Raw genomic sequence first — 27,618 nt, 5'->3', positions numbered from 1 at the left:
TGATTGTTCAGCTCAAGTGCACATGGGCCAGCCAGCTGGTGTGGCCCTCTGGCTAAATTTGCAGGAATGAGGCATCCATCAGGGGCTGGAGTGGAGACCGTGATCTGGCATCACCAGCATGATTTGACCCACGGCTCTGAGCTGACTAGAAAGATCTAGAGGGGCTGTTTCCAACAAGATGGGATTTCATAGGGGTAAATGTTACATCCTGCCCTGAGGTCCCAAACCCAACTAAGTAAGGATTAGGCCACAGCACACACGGAGAAAGGCCCTGGGGCTTTCATTAGCTGCATCTCTGCATGAGTCACTGCCAGGATCCATTTATTTAACCAACAACAACAACAAAAAAACCCAAAACCGTTTACTAAATGCCCATCATATGCCAGGAATATAGAGATAGCAAAAGTCAATTCTTGCCTTTAGGGAGCTCACGGTCTATTGTAGATGTTCTATGCGTTAATGTCAGCTTAGATTCTGTTGTTGGAGGTGCTATATCCCAAATCAGGGAGGCGAGGTTCCACTCTGTTCTTCGGTGGGTTAGATTCCCCTCTCAATATAGCTCTGACCATCTCAAACACCTGTAATTTGTAACACTTCTTAATGTATCAGGATGTGGCCAGAGTTCACAGTTTGAGAAATCCTGCCCTCCACAGATTGGAAAGCCTGTCCCCTGGGTCTCCAGGGACCACCCCCGCCCCCCACACTTCCTTCCCGCAGCCCCTTTCTGATCACAAGCCCCGGTTCCCCACCAGGCCTGGGTGGGCCACGCAACCTCATGTTGAGCCCCTTCCCACAGGTGTTCCCTCCCCTCTCCTGGGGTCCTTGTCACCTGCCTGGGGTCCGCTGCAGCACTTCCCATTCTGAACTGAGTGACCACTGGCCTTCCTTTTTTTCCTTTCTTTGTTTTTATTTATTTATTTATTTATTTATTATTTTTTGTCTTTTTAGAGCTGCACCTGCAGCATACGGAGGTTCCCAGGCTAGGGGTCTAATCGGAGCTGCACCTGTGACCTACACCACAGCTCACAGCAACGCTGGATCCTTAACCCACTGAGCAAGGCCAGGGATCGAACCTTCGTCCTCGTGGATGCTAGTCAGATTCTCTATTGCTGAGACATGATGGGAACACTCAGGCTTCCCTGAGGATCTGGCATTTGCATAGAGGGTTCCAGAACCCCTTCTGTGACAGTAGGCAGTAGGCTTCCTCTCTACTGGTGACGCGGCAGGCAGGCATCGTGTGCTGGATGGATGCTGTTCTAACTCAGTGCCCTGGTCAGAGTCACATTCTCAGTAGATGATCTTTTCCTCCTGCGTTCGTGCAAATGTTTTGATGTGACGTGCCGGAGTCTGAGTGCACCCTGCACAAGGATGTACAGGTGTGCCCTTGTGTACGTGTGTGGAGGTTGGAGAGTCCCAGGAGCTGAGCCCCTCAGGGGATGTGCCCTGCCTGCATTTCTTCAGGTCTGGCTCTGTCAGCCCAGCACCTGCACAGTCGGAGCATTCCAGGGCTGGGATTCTGGGCTTAAAGCCCCAGAGGCACCCAGCTCTCCAGCCCTGCGTGAGGCTGGTTGCAGCTGGTCCCGCCACCCAAGGAGATGAGGCAGGGCTCTGGGAATGCGGCAGTTATGGGCTTTGCAGAGCAGGACCTTCTAGGAAGTTTGCAGCCAGCCTTGGTTTCTCAGGAGCTGCTGCTGGGCTGTTTCCAGGAGAAGCAGCCTCAGCTGACCTCAGGCCCCCTGAAACCCTTTCTGACTCTTCGGCTCTGCCCTGGTTTTCTCCAGATCTTTCTTCAAGGGGACTTGGGTCAATGTTCTCTTTTAGAATAAGGTGCTGGCCACTGGGCAGCTTTCTGGTTTTCATTTTCTACCCAGCATTGCATCATTCTTTTTGTGTGTGTGTGTGTCTTTTTTTTCGCCATTTCTTGGGCCGCTCCCGAGGCATATGGAGGTTCCCAGGCTAGGGGTCGAATCGGAACTGTAGCCACCGGCCTACGCCAGAGCCACAGCAACGTGGGATCTGAGCCGCATCTGCAACCTACACCACAGCTCACGGCAACGCCAGATCCCCAACCCACTGAGCAAGGTCAGGAATTGAACCTGAAACTTCATGGTTCCTAGTCAGATTCGCTAAGCACTGAGCCAGGACGGGAACTCCTGTTGCATCATTCTTGAGCGTTGGATCTGTTTCCACCTGAAGCTTTGGCTGGCCCACATCAAAAACACTTGGAAAAGTCTTAGGCTTGTGCAGACCCACCTTTCTTCCTCTTCCTTTCCTGGGACTCCCAGCCAGCACAAGAGGAGATGAATCTCAAACTGGGCAATTTACCTACCTGTTGGCGGTGCCACCCAGAGGTCTTAGAGTTGAGAAAATTGGCCAGCACGAGATGCCTGGGTGAATTGGCTGACATTGCTCTTTCTTCAGGTAGTGGAAGACAATATGTAGTCGCCAGCAGGAAACCATGGTGCCAGGACCCGAGCTGGGACTCCTGGCTTTTTCCTTCCGTTGTCCTTTGGGCCATCGACTTCAGCCTTCAGGCCTGTTTAACAGTCTAATATGTCCCTTTCTCTTCCTCTTTGGGCTCCAGGCCCCCAAGGGCAGTGGCAGGTTGACCACAAGGCAGAGTCCAGGCTCAGACAGATCCAGGTTTAAAGCCAAGCGGCATACGTACTAATTTGGACAACTTGACCTATTAAAGCCTCAGTTTCCTCATCTTTTAAATGGGATTGGTTGGTGGCAGTTATCTCTCAGGGATGGTTTTAAAGGAGCAATTATGCCGAAACTTACTGTGAGGCTTGGTTTTATTATGAGTTGAGAAAACTGGCCAACATGAGACGCCATTTATTAACGGTACTGTTACTTTTACCAACTCCACCGTCACCACAATCACCCCTGACTTCCATCAGCATCACCAGCATTGCTCTCAGTGATGAGGACAGACATGGGTTCTGGTGCCAGACCAGCCCTCTCTGGGTCGGGAGAGAGAAGGGTGGAGGCTGAAAGCAAGAAATGAGGATGGAGGGGAAGAGGGAGATTAACATGTGACTGTTTCAAAGTCCAGCCTGGGGCTGGAGTGTGGAACCAGCCCATGACCAGCAGACCAGGCGGCTCAGCTGGGCCCAGATTCCCAGTTTCAGAACATGCTTCCCTGAGACTTTATTCCGACTCATGCCCATCCCCTCGGCTGGGATGTTCTGGAACTGGCAGCTTATGTTGAGAATGGCTCTGGAGCTCTGGAGCCAGGCAGACCTGGGTTTCAGTTCCAGATGTATCACTGTGCAGTTGGGTAAACTTAGATGAGTCACTTTATTTCTCTAAGCCTCAGTTTCCTCCTCTGAAAAATGGGTACAGTGGTTGCTACCTCAGATGGTTTCTGGGTAGGGTAAATGGGATCAGAGCTGTCCAGTACTCATTTTCTAGTTGTTTCTTCCCTGCTGCCCACTCTGCTGGTCCAACTCCTGCTGCAGGACTGCATCTCAGAGCACTGGGGCCAAAACTTCCTGCTTTGCCCCTAAGACCTCTGGGCTTCCTGAGAAGAAGCCTGGGGAGGAAAATGGAGACTGAGTGAGTAGCTGGGTGAGTTTGACATTGGATGCATGTGACGTTGCCCCAATTCTGTGCTAGCCTAGAACCTCAGTTTCCACATCTGTAAAATGGAGGTAGTAATAATTGTGTCTTAAGGTTGTTGAGGATGGCATGAGAAGGTGCATGGAAAGTGCCTAGAACAAAGCAGGGACTATTAGATTCCTAATATCATCGTTCAATATTCCCAGGTTTCTGCTCTTTCTTCTCTTGCGCGGGTCAGGAAGTGTTTGGTTTCCAAGGTTACGGCCTCTCAGCCAAAGGCCAGTGACAGGAGGAGTGTGGATCCGGCCTGGCCACCTCCAGCTGCATCAGGCTAAGGAGCTGGCATTTTTCTTTGGTCACGCTTGCAGCCTGGGTTGACATAGCATGGATCCCCGTGAGTCATGGCCCGGTATCAGAGTGTGCTAAGCTCACCCCAGGCTACTGGGCATACCCAGAACTGTCTCTGCAACTCAGAGGTGCCGAATGCTACCAGGAATTCTCCCAGGGATTTGTTGCTGCCCATGGCCATGGGCACCCTCTAGTTTCAGCAGTGCTCTGGGTGGGCGTCTTCTCCGGCTAGAGACTTGAGCCTCTGGCCTCTCTGCTCTGGTGTTTATTTACCTTCGGTCGCCAGTAACAGAGTGAGCCTGAGCGTTCAGAAGACAAGAATCTGAATCCTGCTCCTGTCACTTAGTGCCAACAACACTGATTCAACTTGTCTTCAGTGTCTCCCAGGGGGAAATAATGACCCTGTCTGATGATGGCTGTGAGTCGATGTGAAACCAAGGACAATCCATGTTTGGGGATGCCCAGGTGACCTTAAACTGATAGAGACAAAGAGCGCAATTAAAACTCAGTCCTGGAGTTCCCGTCGTGGTGCAGTGGTTAACGAATCCGACTAGGAACCATGAGGTTGCGGGTTCGGTCCCTGCCCCTGCTCAGTGGGTTAACGATCCGGTGTTGCCGTGAGCTGTGGTGTAGGTTGCAGACGTGGCTCAGATCTGGCGTTGCTGTGGCTCTGGCGTAGGCCGGCGGCTACTGCTCCGATTCGACCCCTAGCCTGGGAACCTCCATATGCCACGGGAGCGCCCCAAGAAATAGCAACAACAACAACAACAAAAGACAAAAAGACAAAAGACAAAAAAAAAAAAAAAAAAAAGTAGTAAAACTTGGTCCTGCACTAACTTTGGGCACTGTCACTCCTTCTCTGGTCCAATTTCCTGACCTATAAGAGGAAGAATTTGGGATGATTGGCATTGCCTAGAGTGGTGACTCAGGAAAGAACAGGTTCTGTGTTGAAATCAATTTGACAAGACTGTACCTGGAATCCTGCTCATGGCGCTTCACGGTGTGTGCCTATGCATCAAAGGCTAGGAGGGTCCTGCAAGAAACAAGCCTATTTAAAAAAAATATTTTATTATAGTCGATTTACAATAGTCTATCAATTTCTGCTGTGCAGCAAAGTGACCCAGTCATATATATATATATACACACACACACGGTCTTTTTATCGTCCATCGTGTTCTATCACAAGTGATTAGATATAGTTCCCTATGCTATCCAGTAGGACCTCGTTGCTTATCCGTTCTAAATGAATAGTTCGCATCAACTAACCCCAAACTCCCTGTCCGTCCCACTCTCTCTCCTTCCCCCTTGGCAACCCAAAGTCTGTTCTCCATGTCTGTGAGTCTGTTTCTATTCTGTAGACAGGTTCATCTGTGCCATATTTTAGATTCCACATATAAGTGATAGCATATAGTATTTGTCTTTCTTTTTCAGAAGCAAGCCTATTTAGGTTTTGGCGTTTTTGTTTGTTTGTTTGTTTGTTTGTTTTGCTTTTTAGGGCTATACCCGCTGCACGTGGAGGTCCCCAGGCTAGGGGTCAAATCAGAGCCATAGCTGCCGGCCTATGCCACAGCCATAGCCATGCGGGATCCAAGCTGTATCTGCGACCTACACCACAGCTCATGGCAGCACTGGATCCTTAACCCACTGAGTAAGGCCAGGGATCGAACCCGCAACCTCATGGTTCCTAGTCAGATTCATTTCCATTGTGCCACAACGGGAACTCCAAGCCTATTGAGCTTTGATGAACCCAGATTTTACTAATTTGAGCCCAGAACCTCATTCTGATGATTATGATAATAACTACTGCTGTAACTGTTAGTATGTTATGATTATTTGTATTCATTAACCCTGATTTACCTACCATAAAACATCCCCTGGGAAATGGCCAGGTGACAGATGAATGAGGATGCTCACAGCTCTGGCTGGCATTGATCTGCACACTCTGAGGGGGCAGGCTCCAGGCTGGGCGGGGGTCTAGGGGCTCACGCTCTGCCTCTGTGTCCTCCAGGTGCCTTCCTGATCCCGTATACCCTATTCCTCATCATCGCTGGGATGCCCCTGTTCTACATGGAGCTGGCTCTGGGCCAGTACAACAGGGAGGGGGCAGCCACTGTGTGGAAGATCTGTCCACTCTTCAAAGGTAAAGAAAGAGTCGGGGGGGGGGATCAAAGGTTGTTTGCAGACTTTCATGTGTCCCTGGAGAATCTGCCCCAAAGGTGGGATCTGCAGTAGACCAACTGTCTCGTGGGATTTACAGATGCTGACAAAGTCAAGTGCATCCACCATTCAAAGTTACATGGAGTGCATTTGGTGTGTCAGGGATGGCTTTAGCCTGCAAAGTCTGGAAATCTGGGCTCCGGTCTAGGCCCTCCAGCTGAGTGATCAGAGGGAGGCTGCTTTCCTGTATGTATGGAAAATATTCATAACCATGTCAGATGTATCCAGCACATGTACCACTACTCACCCCTCTTGCTCCCATGGTAGACATTATCAGTTGATCACACGCCTTTCTCTAAGTCAGGAAACTGCCTCATGATCCTTAATACAACAGCCATAACTAATTGATTACATCTGGATATAAGACAGAGCCTGCTTGGATTTGGACTTAAAGTACACACGGAGAAAGTGACTATGGCAACTGCTATTTCTTAGCCCCTGTACAACTGTGAGAAGAGTGTGGAGTAAGAATTTGCATTTCCCAAGCACTGGTTAGAGAATCAGGCCCATATAGCAATGAGGGCCAGTGTGACTCCTATGAGCCTCTTGGCTGGCACATGTCTTCGAAGTACTTCCTGTGTCTCCTAAGTACTTCCAGCCTATAGTAGGTACAGGCTGGTATGTAAGAGGCTTATATGACACATGTATTATTTAGGATTTCTTTGTTTAACTTCCAGAAAATACCACTCATACTGCCTTTAATACAAAAGAGAATTTGTTGGCCTATATTACAGGAATTTCTTTGGCTTCAGGTACAGCTTGATCCAGGTGCTGGAATAATGTTATTCAGAACCTCCATTTCAAGGCTCTTCTTCTGTGTTAGCAACAGTGTCAGCCACATTCTCCTCAGGTGCTAGCAAAGATGGCTATCATCAACAAGATTAAAAAATTCCAAGTTTAATAATGACAGAACAAAAACACCTTATATCTTTATAGCTTCATTAAACATCCCAGAGAAGACTTTCATTGGTTTGACTGGAGTCATATGCCCAACTCTCAGACAATCTCTGCGGTTATGGGTAAGGAGAATTCTGATGGGCCAGGCCTCAGTCATGTGTCTACATCTAGATCAAGGAAGTGAGAGATTAACCTCATCCAGACCTCACATGCTAAGAATTTTTTTAAGGCCTTTAGAAATGCTATGCATGCCAGACACACACACACACACACACACACACACACACACACACACACACACACATCTACTATGGCCAAAAAACCATAGAACTAGCCTTCAAGGGGCTTCTGACACATTCAGGAAAATGAGTTTGGCCTACGAGGCAGGACCCGGAGAAGACCCCTCTGATAAGGGAGTGTTTATTTGGGCTTCTCCAGAAGCAGGTCCTGAGACAAGGATTTCAGAGTAAGGAGTTATTTTGGGAGGGGACCCCAGGAAGCATCAGTAGCAAATAGGGAAGGGAAGACAGCCAGTAAAACAATTCTCCCATGGGCGAGGGGCTTCATCTCACTGGGAGAGAATGTTATCCTGCCTCAGTGTCCTCCCGCCCAAGGGACTGGGGAGCTGAGATATTTACGCTCCAGCACCTGCCCCCGCTGCTCCCTGGCATGATGGTGCTGGCACTTCCTTCCTGCCTGATGTGTGGGCAGAAGGGGCTCGAGTGGCATCAGGCAAAGGGATAGCGGGTGCCTAGGGATTTATGTAGGGCTCTGACAGTCTGCTACAGAAAAAGAGAGGTGTGGGGGTCGGGCGGTGAGGTGACTGGAGCAGCTCCCTGTGAGTGGTGCCTCTGGGGTGGGCAGCCCCTGCCTGACCCCCTCTGCCCCCTGCCCAGGAGTTGGCTATGCTGTGATCCTCATCGCCCTCTACGTTGGCTTCTACTACAATGTCATCATTGCCTGGTCGCTCTACTACCTCTTCTCCTCCTTCACCCTTCACCTGCCCTGGACTGACTGCGGCCACGCCTGGAACAGCCCCAACTGCACCGACCCCAAGCTGCTCAACAGCTCTGTGCTGGGCAACCACACGAAGTACTCCAAGTACAAGTTCACGCCGGCTGCAGAGTTTTATGAGTAAGTCATCACCCCTCGTCCTGTTCACATGGGCACACTGGGACCCGGGCTGGGCAGGACCTGAAACAAACGCTAAGGAAAACCATAAGAGTTTGTAACTCCCGTCATTGTAACATGTACTGAGCAGCCACCACAGGCCTGACCATGTCCAGGAGCTGAGGATACGGCCATGGACCAGCTGGAGGAGCTTGTGTTCTGGGGTGGAGTTGTGGGGGGAGACTCACCAGCAAAACGGTAAGGAAGCAGGAACACTTGACGGAATGGACATGACCTTCAGGAAATAAAACACATTTGAGGGAGTGTAGGTGCTTTTAAGGAGCTAAAACCAGGCATGTGCTACACAGTGACTGTGGAGGGAAAAGGGACTTTAGCTCCGGTGGTCAGGGAGGGCTTCTATGAGGAGGCGTCTTAAGAATTGATGCAGTCACGGGAGTTCCCATCATGGCTCGGTGGAAATGAATCTGACTGGTATCCATGAGGATGTGGGTTCGATTCCTGGCCTTGCTCAGTGGGTTAAGGATCCGGTGTCGCTGTGAGTTGCGGTGTAGGTCGCAGACATGGCTCGGATCTGGTGTGGCTGTGGCTGTGGTGTAAGCCAGTAGCTACAGCTCTGATTCGATCCCTAGCCTGGGAACCTCCATATGCCGCGGGTGTGGACCTAAAAAGACAGAAAAAAAAAAAAGAAGAAGAAGAAGTAGAAGAATTGATGCAGTCAGCCAGGGGGACTTCTAGGGGTTCAGCTGGTAGGTGATGGAGCTGCAGCTTGAACCCACAGGAATCAGATCCTGAAGCTGTCGTCTGGTCCACCCTGTGCTGCTGTGTCTCTGGGGCTTCCGTGGGTATAAGTAGCCAGAGTTTGTGAGTGACATTTAGGAAGCAGGAGGCAGGCCAGCTCTGCATAGCTCAGAGCAATTGTTTGGACTATGTGTGTGTTAGAGGCACTGACTGGTGGTAGACAACAGAACTATCTTTTTTTTTTAGATTTTTAGGGCTGTACCCGAGGCATATGGAGGTTCCCAGGCTAGGGGTCCAATTGGAGCTACAGCTGTCGGCCTACACCACAGCCACAGCAATGCCAGATCTGAGCCACGTCTGCAAGCTACATCACAGCTCATGGCAACACCGGATCCTTAACCCACTGAGCGAGGCCAAGGATCGAACCCGCAAGCTCATGGTTCCTACTCAGATTTGTTTCTGCTGTGCCACGATGGCAACTCCAGAACTGTCTTTTTTTTGAAAAGTAAATTTTTTATGTTGAAATTATATTAAGCATGGAAAAAAGTTGCAAACATAGTACATAGAGCCCCTGCAGACCCTTCACGCAGCTTCCCCTAACGCTGGCACCTTTCACAAGCACAGTGATGGAAATCGGAATGTGAGCATGGACTTGCTGTTAACTAACCTGCTAAAGACTGTTTTTGGAGTTGCCAGTTTTCCCACTAATATCCTTTTCTGGTCCTGGATCCAGCCGAGAGTCCCATGTGACCTTTCATTGTCACATCCCCTTGGTCTCCCCCAATCTGTGAGAATCCTTTGGTCTTTCCTTGAGTGTCATGCCCTTGACACTTTTGAAGAGCACTGGATCAGTTATTCTCTAACATTAGCCCTCAGTGTGAGTTGGCCATTGTTTTCTCCTGATTAGACTGAACTTGACATTTTTGTCAAGAATCACTTGGAAATAGCTTGGTGTCCTTCTAGATGCATCCTATCAGGGAGTACAGGATGCCAACTTTTGTTACTGGGCAGGTTGAACTTGACCATTTGGTTAAAGTGCTATCTGCCAGCTTCCTCCTAGGCAGAGGTAGCATTATTCTCTTTATAATTAGTACATGTCTTCTGGGGAGCTACTTTGAGGTTGTGCAAGTCTCTCATTTCTCATCATACTTTTGCCCAGAATTCTTAGTATCCTTCAATGATCCTGCAAATGAGGATTATTATGCTTTTGCTGGTCTAAGAATGATTTCTAGTTCCATTACTCCCTCTAGATTAATTGAAAAATTCTTCCTTTCCTCTTATTTATTCATTCATTCATTGACTCTTTTTTTTTTCATTTGTATCAGTGTGGGCTGCTTGGTATTTATTCTGTTCTGTGTTTTTCACCCATCACCATCATTATTTGTTTTGTTGCTCCCTTGAATCTTCTCAGCTTCTCCTCCACCTTTTTATGTCCTTGAGATGGTCAGTTGTTTTCAACTACCTAATTTAAATTGTTTGCACGGGGTTCTCTTCAGAATGTAGCATCTGCTGACTTTATCCCTTTGACAGGGTGAGTCCCGTTTCAGCCATCCCTCTGCAAGGGTTAGCAGATAAGCAGAAAGTTCCTGTCACCAGCTGTGAAGCAGGACAGGTAAATCCCACCCAAAACTCACTCTCAAGGTACACATGGTCTAGAGGCGGCGTGGGAAAACTTTCTGGGAAAAGATTAGACAGGAAATATTTTGGGTCTTGTGGGCCATGTAGGTCTCTTGCATATTCTTTATTTAATTCTACTCTTTTAAAAGGTAAAAACCATCTGCAGCTCACAAACTATCATTAAATGAGCACAGCCTGACTTGGGGTGGGGGTCATGGTTTGCTGGCTGCCGGTCTAGAGCGGGGCTGCCCAGGACACTTCCCACAGTGGTGGAAATGTTCTGTGTCTGCACAGTCCAGTGCGGCAGCCACATGCCCCGTGTGGTTACTGAGCAGTTGAAATGTGGCTAGTATGCCTGCAAAGTTTGAATTCTTAATTTCATGTAATTTTCATTCATTTACATTTAGCCGCATGTGGCCAGTGGCGAACATATTGGACCATGCAGGTCTAGAGAATGAAAAGACACAAATTCACCACCAACAAAACTTTAGGGCCAGTCTTCTTTGGTCCTATGTATTCCCTAAGCCAAAGACCTGGGAATGAGTCCCGATTATCCAGAGAATGGGGTTCCTTAAGCCAATTTGTACCCCTGCTCTTTTGGTGCAGCCGAACTAAGGAGACTGGGGTGGTTAAAAGTGGCCTCTGGAGGGAGTTCCCTTCGTGGTGCAGCGGAAACGAATCTGACTAGTATCCATGAGGACGAAGATTTGATCTCTGACCTCGCTCAGTGGGTTAAGGATCTGGCTTTGTCGTGAGCTGCAGTGTAGGTAGTAGACAGGCTCAGATCCTACATTGCTGCAGCTGTAGTGTAGGCCAGCGGCTACAGCTCCGATTCAACCCCTAGCCTGGGAACCTCCAGGGTGTGGCCTTAAAAAGACAAAAAAAAAAAAAAAAAAAAAAAAAAAAAAGGTGGCCTTTGGAAAGTCTGCACCCTTCTGGGGCTCAGGGAGCCAGGGTTCTCAGGCCCTCGGAACTACCCTTAATGAGCCACAGCAGAGAATTTGGTAAGATCCTGGACCTGCATGTCCACTGCCCCATCTGCATTTCCTGTGGACTTCCAGCAGGCATGTGCACAGTTATGCAGCTTTGGAAATTTAGTGGGGAGAACAGTTGCCATAGAATTTAGAATCTCTCTACAGCCCCCAAAGGAGCTGATGGACTGCTGTTACTTAAAGCGGCAAGCATCCGTTTAAGTAATGCCATCACCCTCGTCTTCCTCCCCAAAAGGCTAATGATCAACAGCTAATCACTTACTTTGTGTGTCAGGCTTCCTGCTAACGTCTCTGTATGTATTATTTCAGTGTTAAGTCTCACACCAACCCTATAAGCTTTCTGTGACTCTTACCTTCGTTGCATATATGACGAGGCCGCAGATATTAGCTTCATCTTTCAGATGAGACAGTAAATCACCCGCCCTTGGCTCACAGCTAGTCCCGTGCAGAGCCAAGATTTGGCCCCAGGCAGTTTGCACTTGCAGGACTTGGAGAGTGAGCGCCTCCTTACACTTGGCCCCCAGGAACCTCACTGTCCTCACCCTAGCCCTGCTTTGCCAGGAAGTAACTCCAAAGCCTTGCAGTCTTCACCTCTGTGTTATGTTGCATTCCGGCCATTACAAATGGCTCGATATATCTTTACGAAATATTGTCATAGTCACAGTTAACATTGATCCAGCTTAGATTATGCCCCAGCTGTGCATTTGAAGTGGGTTTGAACCCAGGGAGTCTGGCTCTAAAGTCCAGGCTCTTAGCCAAGTGATTCTAAACATTGGCAGCTCATCAGATCCACTTGGAGAGCTTTAAAGCACACTGATGTCTGGACCCTACACCCAGAGATTCTGATGTCATTGGTCTGGGTGCTGCCAGAGCATGGAGATTTTTTAACATTTCCTCCAGTGATTCTAATATCCAGCCAAGGTTGAAATCCCCTGTCGTAGCCACTGCCCTCTCCCTCTCAGAAGAAGATTCTCACTGGGATCAGGATGACATGCCTACAGTATCATGTCATGGAAAATATGGGGTCTCCTTTATTCTTCTCCTGAGGGGTGTGGCCTCAGACAATCCCAGAGCCACCAGGGAACTTGCAGGTGGAGGTTTCAGGCCTCCCTGGTTTATGGCTGTGGTTTGCACTGGGAGACAGAGGATGGTGGAGACGAGGGTGCTGCTGATACACGTAATTGCTTCTGTGCTTTCTCCTTTATCATCTCACGGGAAAGGAAAAAACATGATTTTTCTTTTAGCTCTTAGCAACCCTCGTCCTTATACATTAAAATGGAAAGTGATAGCCTCGTTTCTAGTCTAGTTATCTGATTCCTCCTCTGACATCTTCGGGGCCAGCAGGTCTGCCCCAACAGGAGGGAGAAGTGAGCTGGGTTTTGAGACCCAGCTTGCTTTCATTTCAGCCTCAATCTTCCTCCAGGCTTGAGCAGAATATGGTGGCAAAGGGTGACATTCTCATGCCGGGGGCGCCGAAGGGGCTTGGGGGATGTAGCGAGGAGCAGAATCCAGGGCTTCTTTCAGCAGCTTTCTGCTTCTCCCCTCCCCTCTCTTCCTTCCCCTCCTCTCCCCTCCTCCATCCTTTTAAATACCAAGCATCTCCTCATCTCCAAGTCCCTTTGGTCTTCACAGTTCGTGGAGCCGGTAATGTCTTCTATTTTGCAGATAAGAACATAGTGGTTCACGTTTTAGGGAAGTGGCCGAGCTGGGATCTGAACCCAGGCTGAGTTGAGCCTCTGACTCCATCTTTGGGCCTCTCCCATCTAGTCAGAGTCTCGGTGGGGTGTATTCGGGCAGGACAGGAGTGCAGGCGTCTCTGTGGGTACCTCAGAGCGCTTCTCCTACATCTTTCTCACCTCGAGGCTGCTTCTGTGTGCTTCGCAGTCTCAAAGTCATGAGCTGCCACTGGGTTTGTTTCTAATGGCCTTTTTAATCTAAAACTTTCTGCTTTAAAACAGTGACTCCCCTCAGATGGGGGACCCAGCAAATAGGACTCCCAGTGCCAACCCTGAGGAGGTTAGGCCATTTGTTCACTGTCCTCAGAGTCTGCTGACCTCTTCTCTTGCCATCTTGTTCTCATTTAAGCTTGAACACATCATTCAAGGGAACAACACTGCAATTCTCCCGAGGCTACGGGCCTGAAGCCAAACGGCCCGTGGCAAAAAGAAACCCGGACGCTCTGTAACTTTATCTGTAAAAGGGCACCCTTGGTTCGTGTGGACCAAATACCCCCTGCCCATTCCTGGTGGGGAAGAGGACTCTCCCTTCACCCCAGCACTAACCTGCTGCACTTGAAGGTCAAGTGCGATCTGAGCCTGTCTGGTCCATAGGCTTTGGAAGGCTTGGACCGTGTACTTTACGATGACTCATTTTCATTAAACTGCTGGAAAGCTAAAACAAACCCAAGTTGCTTGTACTAACCCCCAAGGCTTGGGCCTGCTGGAGGGGAGGGGTCTGGATTCACATTCCTTTTCTTGGAACTCAGCTCTGGAGTCTGGCTTTTCCACTGATGAAATATTTAGACAACCACGGCAACCCTGAAAGTGGATTTCACACCCACGTGGGTCACTAGGGCCGTTGGGGCCCGTCTCGTCCATCTGATTGGATGCTAGAGTCATTTTAGCAAGTTTTGGGGCAAGCACTGTTGGTTCAGTGCCTTTTTTTTTTTTTTTTTCATGATTCTAACAGTCAAATTGGCCAAATGGGTATCAACCCATTTATACTCGGCCTGTAAAGCAGTGGGAAGAAGCAAGATTAAGAGTCAGATGAATTCAGGAGTTCCCTTGTGGCTCGGTGGTAATGAACTCAACTGCTATCCATAAGCACATGGATTTGATCCCTGGCCTCGCTCAGTGGGTTAAGGATCTGGCCTTGCTGTGAGCTGTGGTGTAGGGTAGAGACACGGCCCAGGTCCTGAGTTGCTGTAGCTGTGGCGTAGGCCAGTGGCTACAGCTCTGATTGGATCCCTGGCCTGGGAACCTCCATATGCCACAGGGGAATAAAAAAAAAAAAGAATCTGATGAGCTCAGTACCTGATTCTGGTTGTTAGTCTTTTTCCGTGTGCTCAGCCTCTCTTCTCCTCCCTTCTTTCCCCATCTTCCTCTTTCTTCTCTTCTTCTTGTTCTTATTTTCTCTCTCTGTCTGTCATCTGTCTCTGTCTCTCCCCCTTTATCTTCCTCCTTCTCAGCATAGACAAGGGGCCTAAGCCAGGGCATCATTTTTTTTTGGCCACACCATGGGCATGCGATCCTAGCCAGGGATCGAACCAGAGTCACAGCAGTGACAATGCCAGATCCTTAACCCACTGAGACACCAGGGAACTCCATCATTTTGAGTTGAGACTAGCAGGGATTGAAGTGTGCCAGGCAGACAAGTTGGGCCAGGAAGTGTGTTCTAGAAGGAAATGAACAGACAGTTTCAAGGCCCAGAGACATGAGAGTTTCATATAATTGGAGAATGACAAGCGGCTGGTGCTCCTCAGGAGCCAAAGGCAGGGTGTGGAGAGCCAGGGGAAGCAGTTGGTCCAGGGCAATTGTGAGAGGCCTCAGATTCTGTAAGGCTTAGGATTTTCTCCTCTGGACCAGTATTTCACAACCTGGATGCTGTTGACATCTTGGGCTGGATAATTCTAGGTCACAGAGGGAGGGCTGACCTGTGCATTTTGGATGTTTAGCCTCATCCCTGGCCTCTGCCCACTGGATACTAGTAACACCCTCCCTGCCTTCCAGCTGTGACAGCTGAAAATGTCTCCAGATGTTGCAAAATGTTCCCAGGAAGGCAAAGAGCAAAACTGCCCTCAGGGAGAACTGCTGTTTTAGGTAATAAGGAGCCCCTGAGGATTTGGGGGCAGGAGAGTAACAAGGTTAGGACACAACTTCAGCTGGATTGGATGGTTTGACAGCAGCACAGACTGTGGATTTAAGGGCGCTGACTGGGGCAGAGAGACTGGGATAGTGGGGGGATAGGGAGGTTTTTAATCATAGTCCTGGAGGGAGAGAATGTGGGCCTGGCCTAGGACAGGGCCATGAGGATGGGGGTGTCGGTAGCAGATCAAGAGATAGGACTTGGGTGGGGGGTCAGACATGGAGACTGATTGCGTGGGGAAGCTGATGCAGGTGATGCAGGGCCAGTAGCTTAAAGCCACACCATCCTGCCTGGGGGCAGGGGAGGTGATGGCCGTTCTGGGGATGTGAACGTGGGTCTTTGTGGGCCTTCATCAGCCACACAGCTCTGCTCATTCATTCCTGCATGCTCACTGCAGAGTTCTCTGTATGCCTGTCCACACCTTCCTCTCCCCATCTCACCCCGGTGAACCTCACTCTTGATCCACCTGCTCTCCCACCAGTCACCCCCTTGGTGGAGCTCACCCCGCTGACTCCCTTGGCTGAGTTTTCTAGGCCCTTCTTAGCTGCTTTGCCGATGCTTGCTGATCCTGGAAGGCTGGGTCTCAATCAGAATGACTGTTAAAATGACCATTGGTGTGAGCCCTTCCTGGGTTCTAAGCATTGCTTCGAACTCTGCAATGTAAACCTCATGAGAGCTGTTTTACTGAAGGGGAAAAAAGCTCAAGAGAGGGAATGAGGTGCTCCTGCTGTGGCTGGTTTAATCTGCTGCTTTAGACTGTGAGCGCTGTGAGGACAGAGACCTTTCCTCTGTTTATTCACCACCATCGCCCGAGGGCCTGGCCCGCAGGTGGCACTCGGTGTAATTCTGTTACATTAAGGAGTTCCCTGGTGACCTAGCAGTTGGGGATCTGGCATTGTTACTGCTATGGTGTGGGTTCTGTCCCTTGCCTGGGAACTTCCAAATGCCATGAGCGTAGGGAAAAAAAAAAAAATTTTTTTTTTGAGTTCCCGTTGTGACCAGTGGGTTAAGAACCCGACCAATATTCATGAGGATGTGGGTTCGAGCCCTGGCCTCGCTTCTTGGGTTAAGGATCCAGTGCTGCTGTGAGCTGCAGCGTGTAGGTCATGGATGTGTCTCAGATCTGGCATGGCTGTGGCTGTGGTGTAGGCTGGCAGCTGCAGCTCTGATTGGACCCCTGGCCTGGGAACTTCCGTATGCCACCAGTGCAGCCCTAACAAAGAAAAAAAAAGATTGTTGTTACATTGAAGACTTCCATTATATTTAAAAAGTAGCCCTGGGTGGGGGCGTCTCCTCAGGTGAGTTGCTGGCCCAGGGCAGGGCAGTGCTGGGCACAGGCCGTGAAAGTGCGGAGCAGGTCCAAATGGTACAGGTCGGTGGTCGGGGCAGCCTGGACCCATCTCTGTCAATGTACTGGCTTACCCTGGGGGCTGGCTTACGGTCAAGGCCTTGGTCATCTTCTCTGACGACACCGTCTTCCCTGGTCCTCTCCTTCTCCTCCGGGCAGGCGTGGCGTCCTGCACCTTCATGAGAGCAGTGGGATCCAGGACATCGGCCTGCCCCAGTGGCAGCTTTTACTCTGTCTGATTGTCGTTGTCGTCATCCTGTTTTTTAGCCTCTGGAAAGGAGTGAAGACATCAGGAAAGGTAATATCTTGTTTCTCATTCAGTTGGGAGGTTGGCCTCAAAAAAAAGTGTTTTTTTTTTTTTGGTTTTTTTTTTTTTTTCAAGCTACAAGCAGGTAATTGGTGAAAAGCAAAGGTGGGGCTAGAGAATCAGCCTGGGTTTGCAGCCCAGCTTGTCACCAGCTTTCTGGAGGCCTTGGAAAGATCCCTTCCCTCTCCTAAACCCTGAGCTCCCTGACAGTAAGGTGAGGGGGTGCCAGTGGATAGGGACTCTTCACACTTAACCACCGAAGCTTCCCCAGCAGCAGAGATCGGGGAATGGGCTTTTTCTCAGGGGAAAAAAGACCACAGCAGCCCATTGACCTGTGTTTGATAAACCTTAAATTCTGGCCTAAAATTTTATGCAAATGTTGCATCCTTCTCTGAAATATAACCATTTTCTTCACTATTAATCAATCATTCCCATCTCTGATATTAAGTAAAAGAGAATGCTCCAGAGGATACTAGATGAGTCCTAGGGCATCCTCAACACAGTGCTGAGTGCCTGCAAGGGTTTAGGGCTCCTGGAGAGAGGGCCACAGGGTTAGATGGCCCAGGAGAGCCTACCAAAGTTGGCATTCTGACCTAGGTGTCACTGCCTCATGGGAGAGTTCACTCAGGTCATGGCCCACGTTGGTTCTGAGCCTGAGGAACATCATCAGAACAACTCCATTTGGACCCTAAGGGTCCATGTTCCTGAGGAACATCATCAGAACAACTCCATTTGGACCCTAAGGGTCCATGTGGAGGGTGACTGTTAAAGAGGCTGTAGCTGGGAGATATGCTGTCTGGTGTTTTGGTTAGCTATTGCTGTGTAACAAAATACCTCAAGATGTAGTGATGTAAAGTAACAGCCATTTTATCTCTCATGATTCTGTGGGTTAACTGGTATTAGCAAGGTGGTTCTTCTGCTCTATGTGATATTTCTTGGGCTACATGTCTGGGGGGTTTGACTGGGCTAGAACCTCCAAGATGGCATGCAGTCATGGATGACAGTTGGTACTAGCTGGGAGCTCAACTGGAGCTGTCAACCAGAGCATCTTGGGTTGTTTCCACATAGATGTGGCTTGGGCTTCTCCCAGTTGGTGGCTGCGTTCCAAGAGCATGTTCTAAGCAGACAAGCCCCAAAGTGCAAGGAGCTCTTCCAGTCTCTGATTGCTTCATGCTTGCTCTTGTCCCAGGGGCCGAAATAAGTCTTGCGGTAAAGCCTAGAGTCAGCGTGGAACACACAGTGTGTGTGTGTTTGTTGGGGTTACAAGGCAACAATTTACCATGATCAGATAGGCATGGATTTGTGAGAAGCTTCATTAGGCAATTGATCTGGGAAAGTGGGGGTGCATCAGGGTTCTCTCTGCTTCTCCTCGAGTCTTGGTTATAGCCAGGATAATGTCAGGGGACCAGCAGCCAGTGGGGATGAACTCTGTCCAGAAGAGCTTGAAGTAGAACTTCTTCTCAGCATTTGAGAGACACAGTGTCTGCCACAAGGAAGAACCCCAATAAAATGCAGAACAGGGTTTGGAGGAATTCTAAGATGGAGCAATATCAGGTTAGGACTACAACCTCCCAACACCTGACACACAGTAGGTCTTTAGTAAATATTTATTGAAGGTCTAATGAGGAAAGAAAGGAAGGTAGGAAGAAAGGCTGAAGGGTAGGTGGGTAAATAATTTGGGGAACTTTACTATGTGTCCTTTTGAAGTCACTTCAACTTATTAAAACATTTATGGACACTTACTATGTGCCAGGCTAGATGCTAGTCCTAGTGATGCAAGAATAAATAAGCCAGATTCAACTGCTTAGAGTCGACCTGTGTTACAGCCAGGCATAGGTCAATGTCATTAGTTTCTTGAGTCTCCATCCAGAGACACATGTGGGTGCCCCTTAAATAACCACTAATGACCACAAACCATATGCACTATTACAGACCTTGCTTTTTTCTTTCTTTCTCTCCCTCTTTCTTTCCTTCTTTCTTTCTTTCCTTCTTTTCTTTCTTCCTTTCTTTCTTTCTTTTCTCTCTTTCTTTCTCTCTTTCTTTCTTTCTTTCTTTCTTTCTTTCTTTCTTTCTTTCTTTCTTTCTTTCTTTCTTTCCTTCTTTCTTTCCTTCTTTCTCTTGCTTTTTAGGGCCACACCTATAGCATATGGAAGTTCCCTGGGCTAGGGGCTGAATCGGAGCTGTAGCTTCCAGCCTACACCACAACCACAGAAATGCAGGACCCGAGCCTTGTCTGAGACCTACACCACAGCTCACGGCAACACATCCTTAACCTACTGAGCGAGGCCAGGGATCAAACCCGCGTTCTCATGAATACTAGTCGGGTTCGTTATCACTGAGCCCCAATGGGAACTCCCTTGCTTTTTTTTTAAACTTAACTTTACCTTGAAGATAATTTTGCATCAGGTAGTCAGGTCTTACTTTCATTGAGATACAAACTATGGGTTTTTCAAATGTCATTAAATCAATTTAGTGGGTTACCATAATTTTTCTAAATGAAATAGAATAGATAATAACAGAGTGCATTGCCCACAGTAAAGTAAGAGCTGTCTTATGGAATTTATGTTTCAGTTATAACAATCCATGTGTCTCGACATATAAGGTTTTTCTTACCATGAGTTATCATGGTCCAAAAAAGCATAAGATGCTGCATTGAAGAAGGAAGCTCTTCACATGGAGAGAGTCTGCAAAGACCATGGTGAAGGTGGCATTTGGGCCGGGTCGCTAAGGACAGGGATGGGTAGAGATGGGGCAGAGGGAATGGATTTCCAGTGGAAGGAGCTGCAAGCAAAGCCACAGAGGAGTAGAAGCCTTAGGCTAGCCCTGCCCAGCCTCTCTGCATTTCTCCTGGGTATCAGGAGTAGAGATCTCCTGGCCTCTGCAGGCAGCAGAGCTGCAGAAGGCATAGGAGCTTTACTCCCCCTGCTGGCCTGGAGAAGGGGCCACAGGGCTTCTAATATTGCACCCCAGGATTAAGTTTCCGATAGATAGCCATTGCCAAAGGGGAACAGCCTGCTCCACCTCGCTTAGCACTTGGCTGGAGCAGCGTGTGAGTCATCTGTGAGGGGACTGAGGTTAAAGAGAAGCGCAAAGCTGAGCATGCTCTGTTCCTTTGAGCAAAGGAATCTTCGGAGAAGAACACACCCCTCCCCTGAGGAGTGTGATGGGGGCGGGCGGAGTGTTAACCCTGGGAAGCCCTGCAGATGGAAAGAAGTCAATCCAGGTGCCAGCCCACATTTTGCCCAAGTCCTCCAGGGTTTTGGCTGCTGAGCAGGCAAGGACCCTGCAGTCCATGGAGCGGGTCTTTCTAGAATAGGGAGCTTCACTCAGGACATTGCTGTGCCCTGCCTCTAATTGTCTTTATATACTGGCTCATAAAAAAACCAAGAACATTGCTTATGTCTTCCCAGACTACATCTGGAACAGGGCCCTAAGCTTTTCTTAACAGGCTTCCACAGCCACAGATCCTCCCTGAAATGAGTTGCAAATGTTCACACTTCCTGTCTGAGCCAGTGAAGGCTCTGTGCCTGGGAAGACTCCTGACTCCTCAGCTGGCAGCCAGGATGGTGGGGGGTGGGGTACAGTCCGAATCAAGGAAAGGAGTTACCAAAGACCACGTGCTCTGAGACCTTGGCCCGATGACCATGTCAGGGTAGAGGGCAGAGCTCTGCGTCAGATGGCAGTCAGCCTCCTGGGGAGCTGGGCGAGTGTGCTTGCGGCCCTGGAGTCCCGCCTGCTTCCCCCATCACAGGAGCTCTTGGCTGAACTGGCACTCAGCCTCTATAGCCCACAACGCAGTGCCTAGATGTTTTACTGGAAGGTACTCCAGGCCATCTAGTCCAACTGCCTGTACAAATGAGGAAGCTGAGGCCAAGAGAGGGACAGGGTTTCACAGCAGTTTGGCATGGCAAGGACTTGAACCTGGGTCTCAAATACACAGTAGCGTGAGTGACTAAGAACGTGGGGCTTTGGAGAGTTCCCATCATGGCTCAGTGGTAACGAACCAGGCTAGTGTCCATGAGGACTTGGTTTGATCCCTGGCCCCTCTCAGTGGGTTAAGGATCTGGCACTGCTGTGAGCTGTGGTGCAGGTTGCAGATGTGGCTGGGATCTGGCGTTTCTATGCCTGTAGCGTAGGCAGGCGGCTGTAGCTCCAATTTGACCCGTAGCCTGGGAACTTCCATATGCAGAGGGTGCCGCCCTAAAAAGACAAACAAACAAACAAACAAAAAAACCCAAAAACAAAAACAAAGAAAACCCATGTTGCTTTGTGGTCAGAACACAGAATGAGGTCTAGGGAACTCATTCCCCGCTGGGTGACCTCAGGGTGAATGACGGTCCCTAAGCTTCAGTGTCCTCACCTGAAAGTGAGGTCAGTTAATGACCCCACCAGCCTCCAGGGCAGTTGGGGGGATGGGGCAGTGCAGGGCTAATTCTGTCTGAAATGAAAATTGCTCAATCAGGGATCATAGTCTGTCACCTCCCCTTGCATCAGCACCGCTTCTGGGCTTTGCCCCCACCCTGGTGATTTTCAAACTCCCCTGACTTCTGGTGGGGCTGGGAGGAGGGTTAGGCCCAGGCTCCCATCTGCTCTGTCTACATAGTGGGCTAAACTCTCAGAAACCTCGGACTCCCCTGTGCCTAGAGAGAAATCAAGATGACAGCACTGGCCAGGGTCAGCACCGCTCTGTCCAGTTCCCTGCCAGGCTGTGGGCTGTTTGGAAGATGAAACAAGATAAGAACACTTCTTAAAATATGGCAAAGGTGGTGGGGATGGGGAGAGAGAAAATCGGGGCAATTTAAAGAAAACTTGAGTTCAAGAATCTTTATCTAGAAAGGTCAGAGTGTTACTTTTGAGTTATAATTCCAGCCAAATATTCCCCACTCATCCAGGCTGGTCCTGGCTTGTGTTAGTGAGTCGACTGAGCCCAGGTATAAAGAACAGCATCATTTGCAAACGAACAATGAAGGCACTGAAATATTTAGAGCTCTGTCTTTTCTTTTCTTTTTTTTGTCTTTTTGCCATTTCTTGGGCTGCTCCCGAGGCATATGGAGGTTCCCAGGCTAGGGGTCGAATTGGAGCTGTAGCCACCAGCCTACACCAGAGCCACAGCAATTTGGGATCCAAGCTGCCTCTGCGACCCACACCACAGCTCACAGCAACGCTGGATCATTAACCCACTGAGCAAGGGCAGGGATTGAACCCGCAACCTCATGGTTCCTAGTCGGATTCGTTAACCACGGCGCCACGATGGGAACGCCTGTCTTTTCTTAAGTAACATCAGTGCATATCTCTCACCCCCATAAATCTTAGTGTGTCTTCATTATCAGGGCAAATGTTCCTAAAACTCAGTTCAGAAGATCGCAAATTCTAAATCATTAGAAGGTAAATTACAACAGATTTGCAGTGATAAACTTTGAGTATTCATTATCTCTGTGTTAGATCGACTTTAGAGCAGTGATTCTCAACCTTTAATGCACATAAGAATCACATAGAGGGATTGCTAAAACTCAGATTCCTGGGTCCTTCTTCAGGACCCTGATTCCATGGAGGTGGAGTGAGAATTGGCAGGGCTTTTTGGTTGTTGTTGTTTGTTAGTTTGTTTGTTTTGCTTTTTAGGGCTGCACCTGCAGTATATGGAAGTTCCTAAGCTAGAAGTTGAATTGGAACAAGAGCTGCCCCCCTATGCCACAGCCACTGCAATACCAGATCCTCAACCTACTGAGTGAGGCCAGGGATCGAACCCACATCCTCATGGTTACTAGTTGAGTTTGTTACCGCTGAGCCACAGTAGGAACTCAAGATTTTGCGTTTCTAACACCAGCTCTTAGGTGATGCTTATGCTGCTGGTTCATGGCCAGTCCTTTGCCTACTGCCTGGATTCCTAGGAAGATTTGCATACCTTCAGTGACTGGGCCCTCACCACCTCCATGGGAAGCTCATTCAGTCTTTAGAGAGCTCTATTCACGAGAAAGATCTTCCTTTCAGGGAGCCACAATCTTCCTCATTGTGATTATCAGCCATTGGTTTGAATTTGACACCCTCAAACCCCACACACTCTGATCCTTTTCCATAGAAACACAATGTGGATGAGAAGCTACATTTGAGGTGCTAGAAAAAAGTAGCCTACCTTGGGGATTGGGGACACACATGCTAAAACAATGGGCTGCTCATTGCTCTTTTCATTTGATGCTCAAAGATGGATGAAGTCTGGTTTCTCATGGCCAGGGATGCACTGCAAGTTGAAATTTTGATAGCAGAGAAGCCTGGGGAAGAGCTGACAGAGCCCAAGTGTTCCTTCTCTCTGCCCTGTGTGGACACTGGGCCCACGTTAGCCTAAGCCAGCTGTTGGCCAAGGACCCAGGAACCTCCCTTTTTACGCAAGACTTTAGGCAGCTGAGTTCATTTCTGCCATCAGTTCTGAGAAACTTCGATGAGACTCAGATGCTGCAGGTTTGAACACATGTGCATGGACAAAACAAGCTCCCCTTTCTTGATGCTTGACTGTAGGTCAAGGCCAGCTGAGTCATGCCCTAATGTGTTCCTTGGGGAAATAGAATTCATGTTGGAGCCCCAGACTCAGCTAATGAAGGCTGCCTGCAGATTCCTTGGTGTCAGACCTGAAGATACTGTTTTTGACAGGTGGAGTGTGGTTGCATCTGTTGACATGTGTTGTAGGGCAACACAGCAGTCAGGACCTGACTCAGGGCTATGTGAGAGCTCCTCCTTGTGCCTGTCACAAAGGAGTTAGATCCGTTTGTCACAATTTAGGAGAATAAGGTCAGGATTATGAGGCCACCCAGATACAATGGCTTCACTTTCTAAGGCATGTTTTCTTCCTTATTTGTTTTTGACAATTTGTCTTCCTTGTTCCTGTGCCCCTGAAAGAAAACAGAAGCCTAGAGCCTATATCCACAGAGGCTCCCCATAGTACAGGGGACAATGTAAAAAATAAGAGCCTGATTCATCTTCTGATTCCTTCAGAAGACATGATCAACTATGAATGCATTTAATTACTCCTGAACTCATTTGCTCATTCCTTCACTTGCTCATTCTTTCATTCATTCTTTGACTTAGAGAATCCACAAACCCTCTGATTTATCACTCATCCATCTATCTGTCCATCCACTCAACCAACCATCCATCTATCCATCTAACCATCTACCCAACTATACATCCAACCACCCAGTCGTTGGATCCTTCTATCCATCCATCCATCCACTCATCCAATCATTCATCTATGCAACTGTCCCATCATTCATCCAGCCAGCCAACAAAAATATTTTAAGTCTCCGTGTGTGCCATGTACTTGGGATGTAAGTTTGATTTTTCTTCTAAAGAGCTCTTGGTCTAGTGACAAAGAGGATAAGCCACAGTTCTTCAGTGTGGGTATGGAAAACATGACTTTATTTTGTACACGGCAATATTTGTGTTGAACCTATGTCTTTCTAGACTACCAAAGTCCTGTTTTGGGGCTTCTATCTTCTCCTTAGGGATGTGGAAATGTTCTAGGGGCTACACAGTGCCAGGGTTTTGGGAGGAGGGATCCTCTAGTCTTTGTCATGTGTCCTCTTGTGTCTCAGCTGAATTCTGCTTGGGTCTGGCTACCCTGGCCCTGAGCTGATTTTTTTTTTTTTTTTTTTTTTTTGCTGGGAGCACAGTCTTCTTTCTACAAGGCTGCCCCTGGCTGCATCTGCCTAGAGGATTTTTTTTTTTTTCTTTTCTTTTTGTCTTTTTAGGGCCGCACCTGTGGCATATGGATGTTTCCTGGCTGGGGGTCAAATTGGAGCTACAACTGCCAGTCTATGCCACAGCCACAGCAACACTAGATCCAAGACACTTCTGCAATCTACACCACAGCCACAGCAATGCTGGATCCTTAACCCACTAAGTGAGGCCAGGGATCGAACCCGCATCCTCATGGATACTAGTTGGGTTTTTCCGCTGAACCATGATGGGAACTCCATAGAGCAGTGATTGTTAACCTGACTGCATATTTATAGCACCTGGGGAGCTTTTAAAACATGGCGTGCAGGCCCCACCCCCAGATCAATTAAATTAGAAACTCCAAGAATGGGATCTGAACTTTGCCATTTTTATCTGTAACTTCCTCCAGAGTATTCTCCTGTGTAGTTTGGGGTAAGAAGGAACAGCAAGAAAGCCCCCACTTCCTTCCCCTCCCCCCTCTTCTTCTCTGTTTCTTCATTTTGGGCAAAGTGGCCTGGTGTTTCTTTTCAGTCTGTGGACAGTATCTTCTCTTCTGGGCTTCTGGACAAGGCAGTATAGTCTTTGTCCTAAATTTGTCCCCAAATAAAGAGCGGCCAGAGGCTCTGCTTTCTGTTCACCCTCCTTGGGCCGTGAACTTAGGAGGACACGCTTGAATGGAGGGAAAGAGGGGAGCATAAAGATGGGCGTGCTTAGGAGTTCCTGCTGTGGCACAATGGGATTGGCAGCATCTCTGGTGCGCTGGGACGCAGCTTCTATCCTGACTGAGCACAGTGGGGATCCAGCATTGCCGAACCTGTGGCATAGATCACACCTGTGGCTTGGATCTGATTCTGGATCTGATCCCTATGCCATGCGGTGGTCAAAAAAGAGAGAAAAAGATGCGGTGCTTAGTTCTACTTGGGGTGCAAGAGGGGGTCAGTACAGGAAGTTTGGGGGTGGGTGGGATTGGGCCCTGTGAGAACACAGCCTTCATCCTGGCTGCCTTTGGCTTCCATGGCAGCGGCGCCCGCATTGTGCTGACTTTCTCCCCGGGTGCGGCCTTTGCCCATTCACCCTGTCCTGGGGCGCCCCAGGCCTGGGCTAGAGGTGGGGCTTCTAGCATGTGTGCTGTGTGAAGGAAGGTGTGGGGAGGGTGTGTCTGGCTCCCCCAACCCCCGGACCCCACCCTGTGGGCAGCAGAGCCAGGCTCTCACGGTGAGCTCATCCCCTGCCAGGTGGTGTGGATCACAGCCACGCTGCCTTACCTCGTGCTGTTCGTGCTCCTGGTCCATGGCATCACGCTGCCCGGCGCCTCCAACGGCATCAACGCCTACCTGCACATCGACTTCTACCGCCTCAAAGAGACCACGGTCAGTGCCCAGTGAACACACCTCTGGGCTAGGGTTCGGGAGGGTTCTCGGAGCAGGTGGTGATAGAAAATCTGGTCCTAGGTCCATGTATCCTTCCCTCTCTGGGTTACACTGTCTCCATCTGACCAATAACGACTTGATTTGCACCTGACAGTCTCCGTGAGCCTGTCCAGCTCTGATGGTCTGGGACCTGTGGTTCCATTGAGTGGCCTTTGCAGACCCTTCTTTTAAGGAGAGCAACACCCTGTCCTAGGTTCTTACCCCTGCCCTGTGCCACGACTCCCTAACCCACTCCCAGCCTTATTTCCACTCTGGTCGCCGACCCTGGCCTCTGCTGCCATCTTTGATGTTGGCATAAGTGACAGCGTTAGCCACAGGGAGAACCAGACCCTACTGACTCCCCCCAACTTCCACCTCCCACCCCAGCTCCTCCAGCCCACTGTCCTGCCCAGAGACACCGGACAGCAATGAAGGGGGGTGAATCTGGAGTGGAGTCAGAGCAGTGGGGGGAGGCTGGGAGCAGGGACCTTGGAGGTTCCCACTACCTTGAGCATCTTCAAATCCCGGCCGAGATTATTTCCAGCCTTCTCCCTCGTGTCCACCTCAGTGACCACACCTCCACATTTCCCCTCACAATCCCTAAAGGCTTCCTCACACTCTCTCTGAATCCACAATAATCCCGGCAGGCAGGGTCAATACAGGATTGAGGTGGGGCACCTCCCAGGACGCCCTTGCCTTTGTCCCAACACACCGCAGTGTCATAGCCCAATAACCAAGAGAAAAGCCTACCCTTCTGGTAACTCTCAGAAAGATAACAGAGCCAAAGACACAATTCAGCCTTGTAAACTGTGAAACGACTGAGAGTTCTCATCTGTTACGCACTGTCTCAATATCGTGAGTCTTTCTGGACAGTAGAAACTGAGCCTCAGTCGGTCTCAAGTTGCTGATCAGTCTTTCTCCACCAGATTGCTTCTCTCGTGACGTCCTCTGCTTACACAGTCAGGCGGTCTAGAATAACATGAGTGGGGAGATGATACATCTCGCCAATCTGAATTGTAGCTAAGTCCGGGTGAGCTAGGTGAAATTCTTCCCACTGTGCACATGAGGAAACTGAGAGATGGTGAAATTGACCAGGGAGGGACTGTGAAGCTGAGAGGCTGGGGAGGATCTCAGACCTCCGGGCTTCCAGCCATGCAATTTCATCATCGAGAAGATGAAATAACTAAATTCCACTGGCCACCAAGGAGCCACCACTGTCTATGAGTTGGTAGAAGCTACTAGGAATCATTACCCTTTTCTGAAAATGTTGTCTCCATAACCCCTGAGATAGTCATAACCCTTTGTCCTTGATTCATTCACATATTAGCCTAGAACATTTAGCTTATTAACATTCTTTGAAAATTAGGACATCAAGGGAGTTCCTGTGGTGGCTCAGTAGTAATAAACCTGACTGGTATCCATGAGGACACAAGTTTGATCCCTGCCCTCGCTCAGTGGGTTAAGGATCCAGTGTTGCTG

At 49.1% G+C, this 27,618-nt stretch overlaps 1 protein-coding gene and 1 long non-coding RNA gene across 5 annotated transcripts in view; one reads left to right on the top strand and one right to left on the bottom strand.

Annotated features, from left to right (window-relative positions):
- The window catches only part of SLC6A2 (solute carrier family 6 member 2), a 49,987-nt gene that overhangs the window by 6,090 nt on the left and 16,279 nt on the right, over positions 1–27,618 (top strand). For all 3 annotated transcript variants that reach the window (XM_013994585.2, XM_003126976.5, XM_021097093.1), the window contains 4 exons: positions 5,921–6,052; positions 7,923–8,160; positions 16,876–17,014; positions 25,966–26,100. In XM_013994585.2, the coding sequence (XP_013850039.1) occupies positions 5,921–6,052; positions 7,923–8,160; positions 16,876–17,014; positions 25,966–26,100 (644 nt within the window). The remainder of the gene's footprint in view (positions 1–5,920; positions 6,053–7,922; positions 8,161–16,875; positions 17,015–25,965; positions 26,101–27,618) is intronic.
- LOC106509429 lies at positions 360–27,564 on the bottom strand. 2 transcript variants are annotated; one of them, XR_001306983.2, is made up of 4 exons: positions 26,983–27,564; positions 25,996–26,078; positions 4,886–4,945; positions 360–578 (listed from the first exon to the last, which is right to left on the bottom strand). It is a non-coding gene; the product is annotated as an uncharacterized LOC106509429 (long non-coding RNA). The 2 variants fall into 2 exon arrangements; XR_002345310.1 differs by lacking the exon at positions 25,996–26,078.

The sequence above is a fragment of the Sus scrofa genome, chromosome 6, assembly GCF_000003025.6.
Source record: "Sus scrofa isolate TJ Tabasco breed Duroc chromosome 6, Sscrofa11.1, whole genome shotgun sequence".
NCBI classification, from domain to species: domain Eukaryota; kingdom Metazoa; phylum Chordata; class Mammalia; order Artiodactyla; family Suidae; genus Sus; species Sus scrofa.
This window is presented reverse-complemented; position numbering and strand designations above follow the sequence as displayed.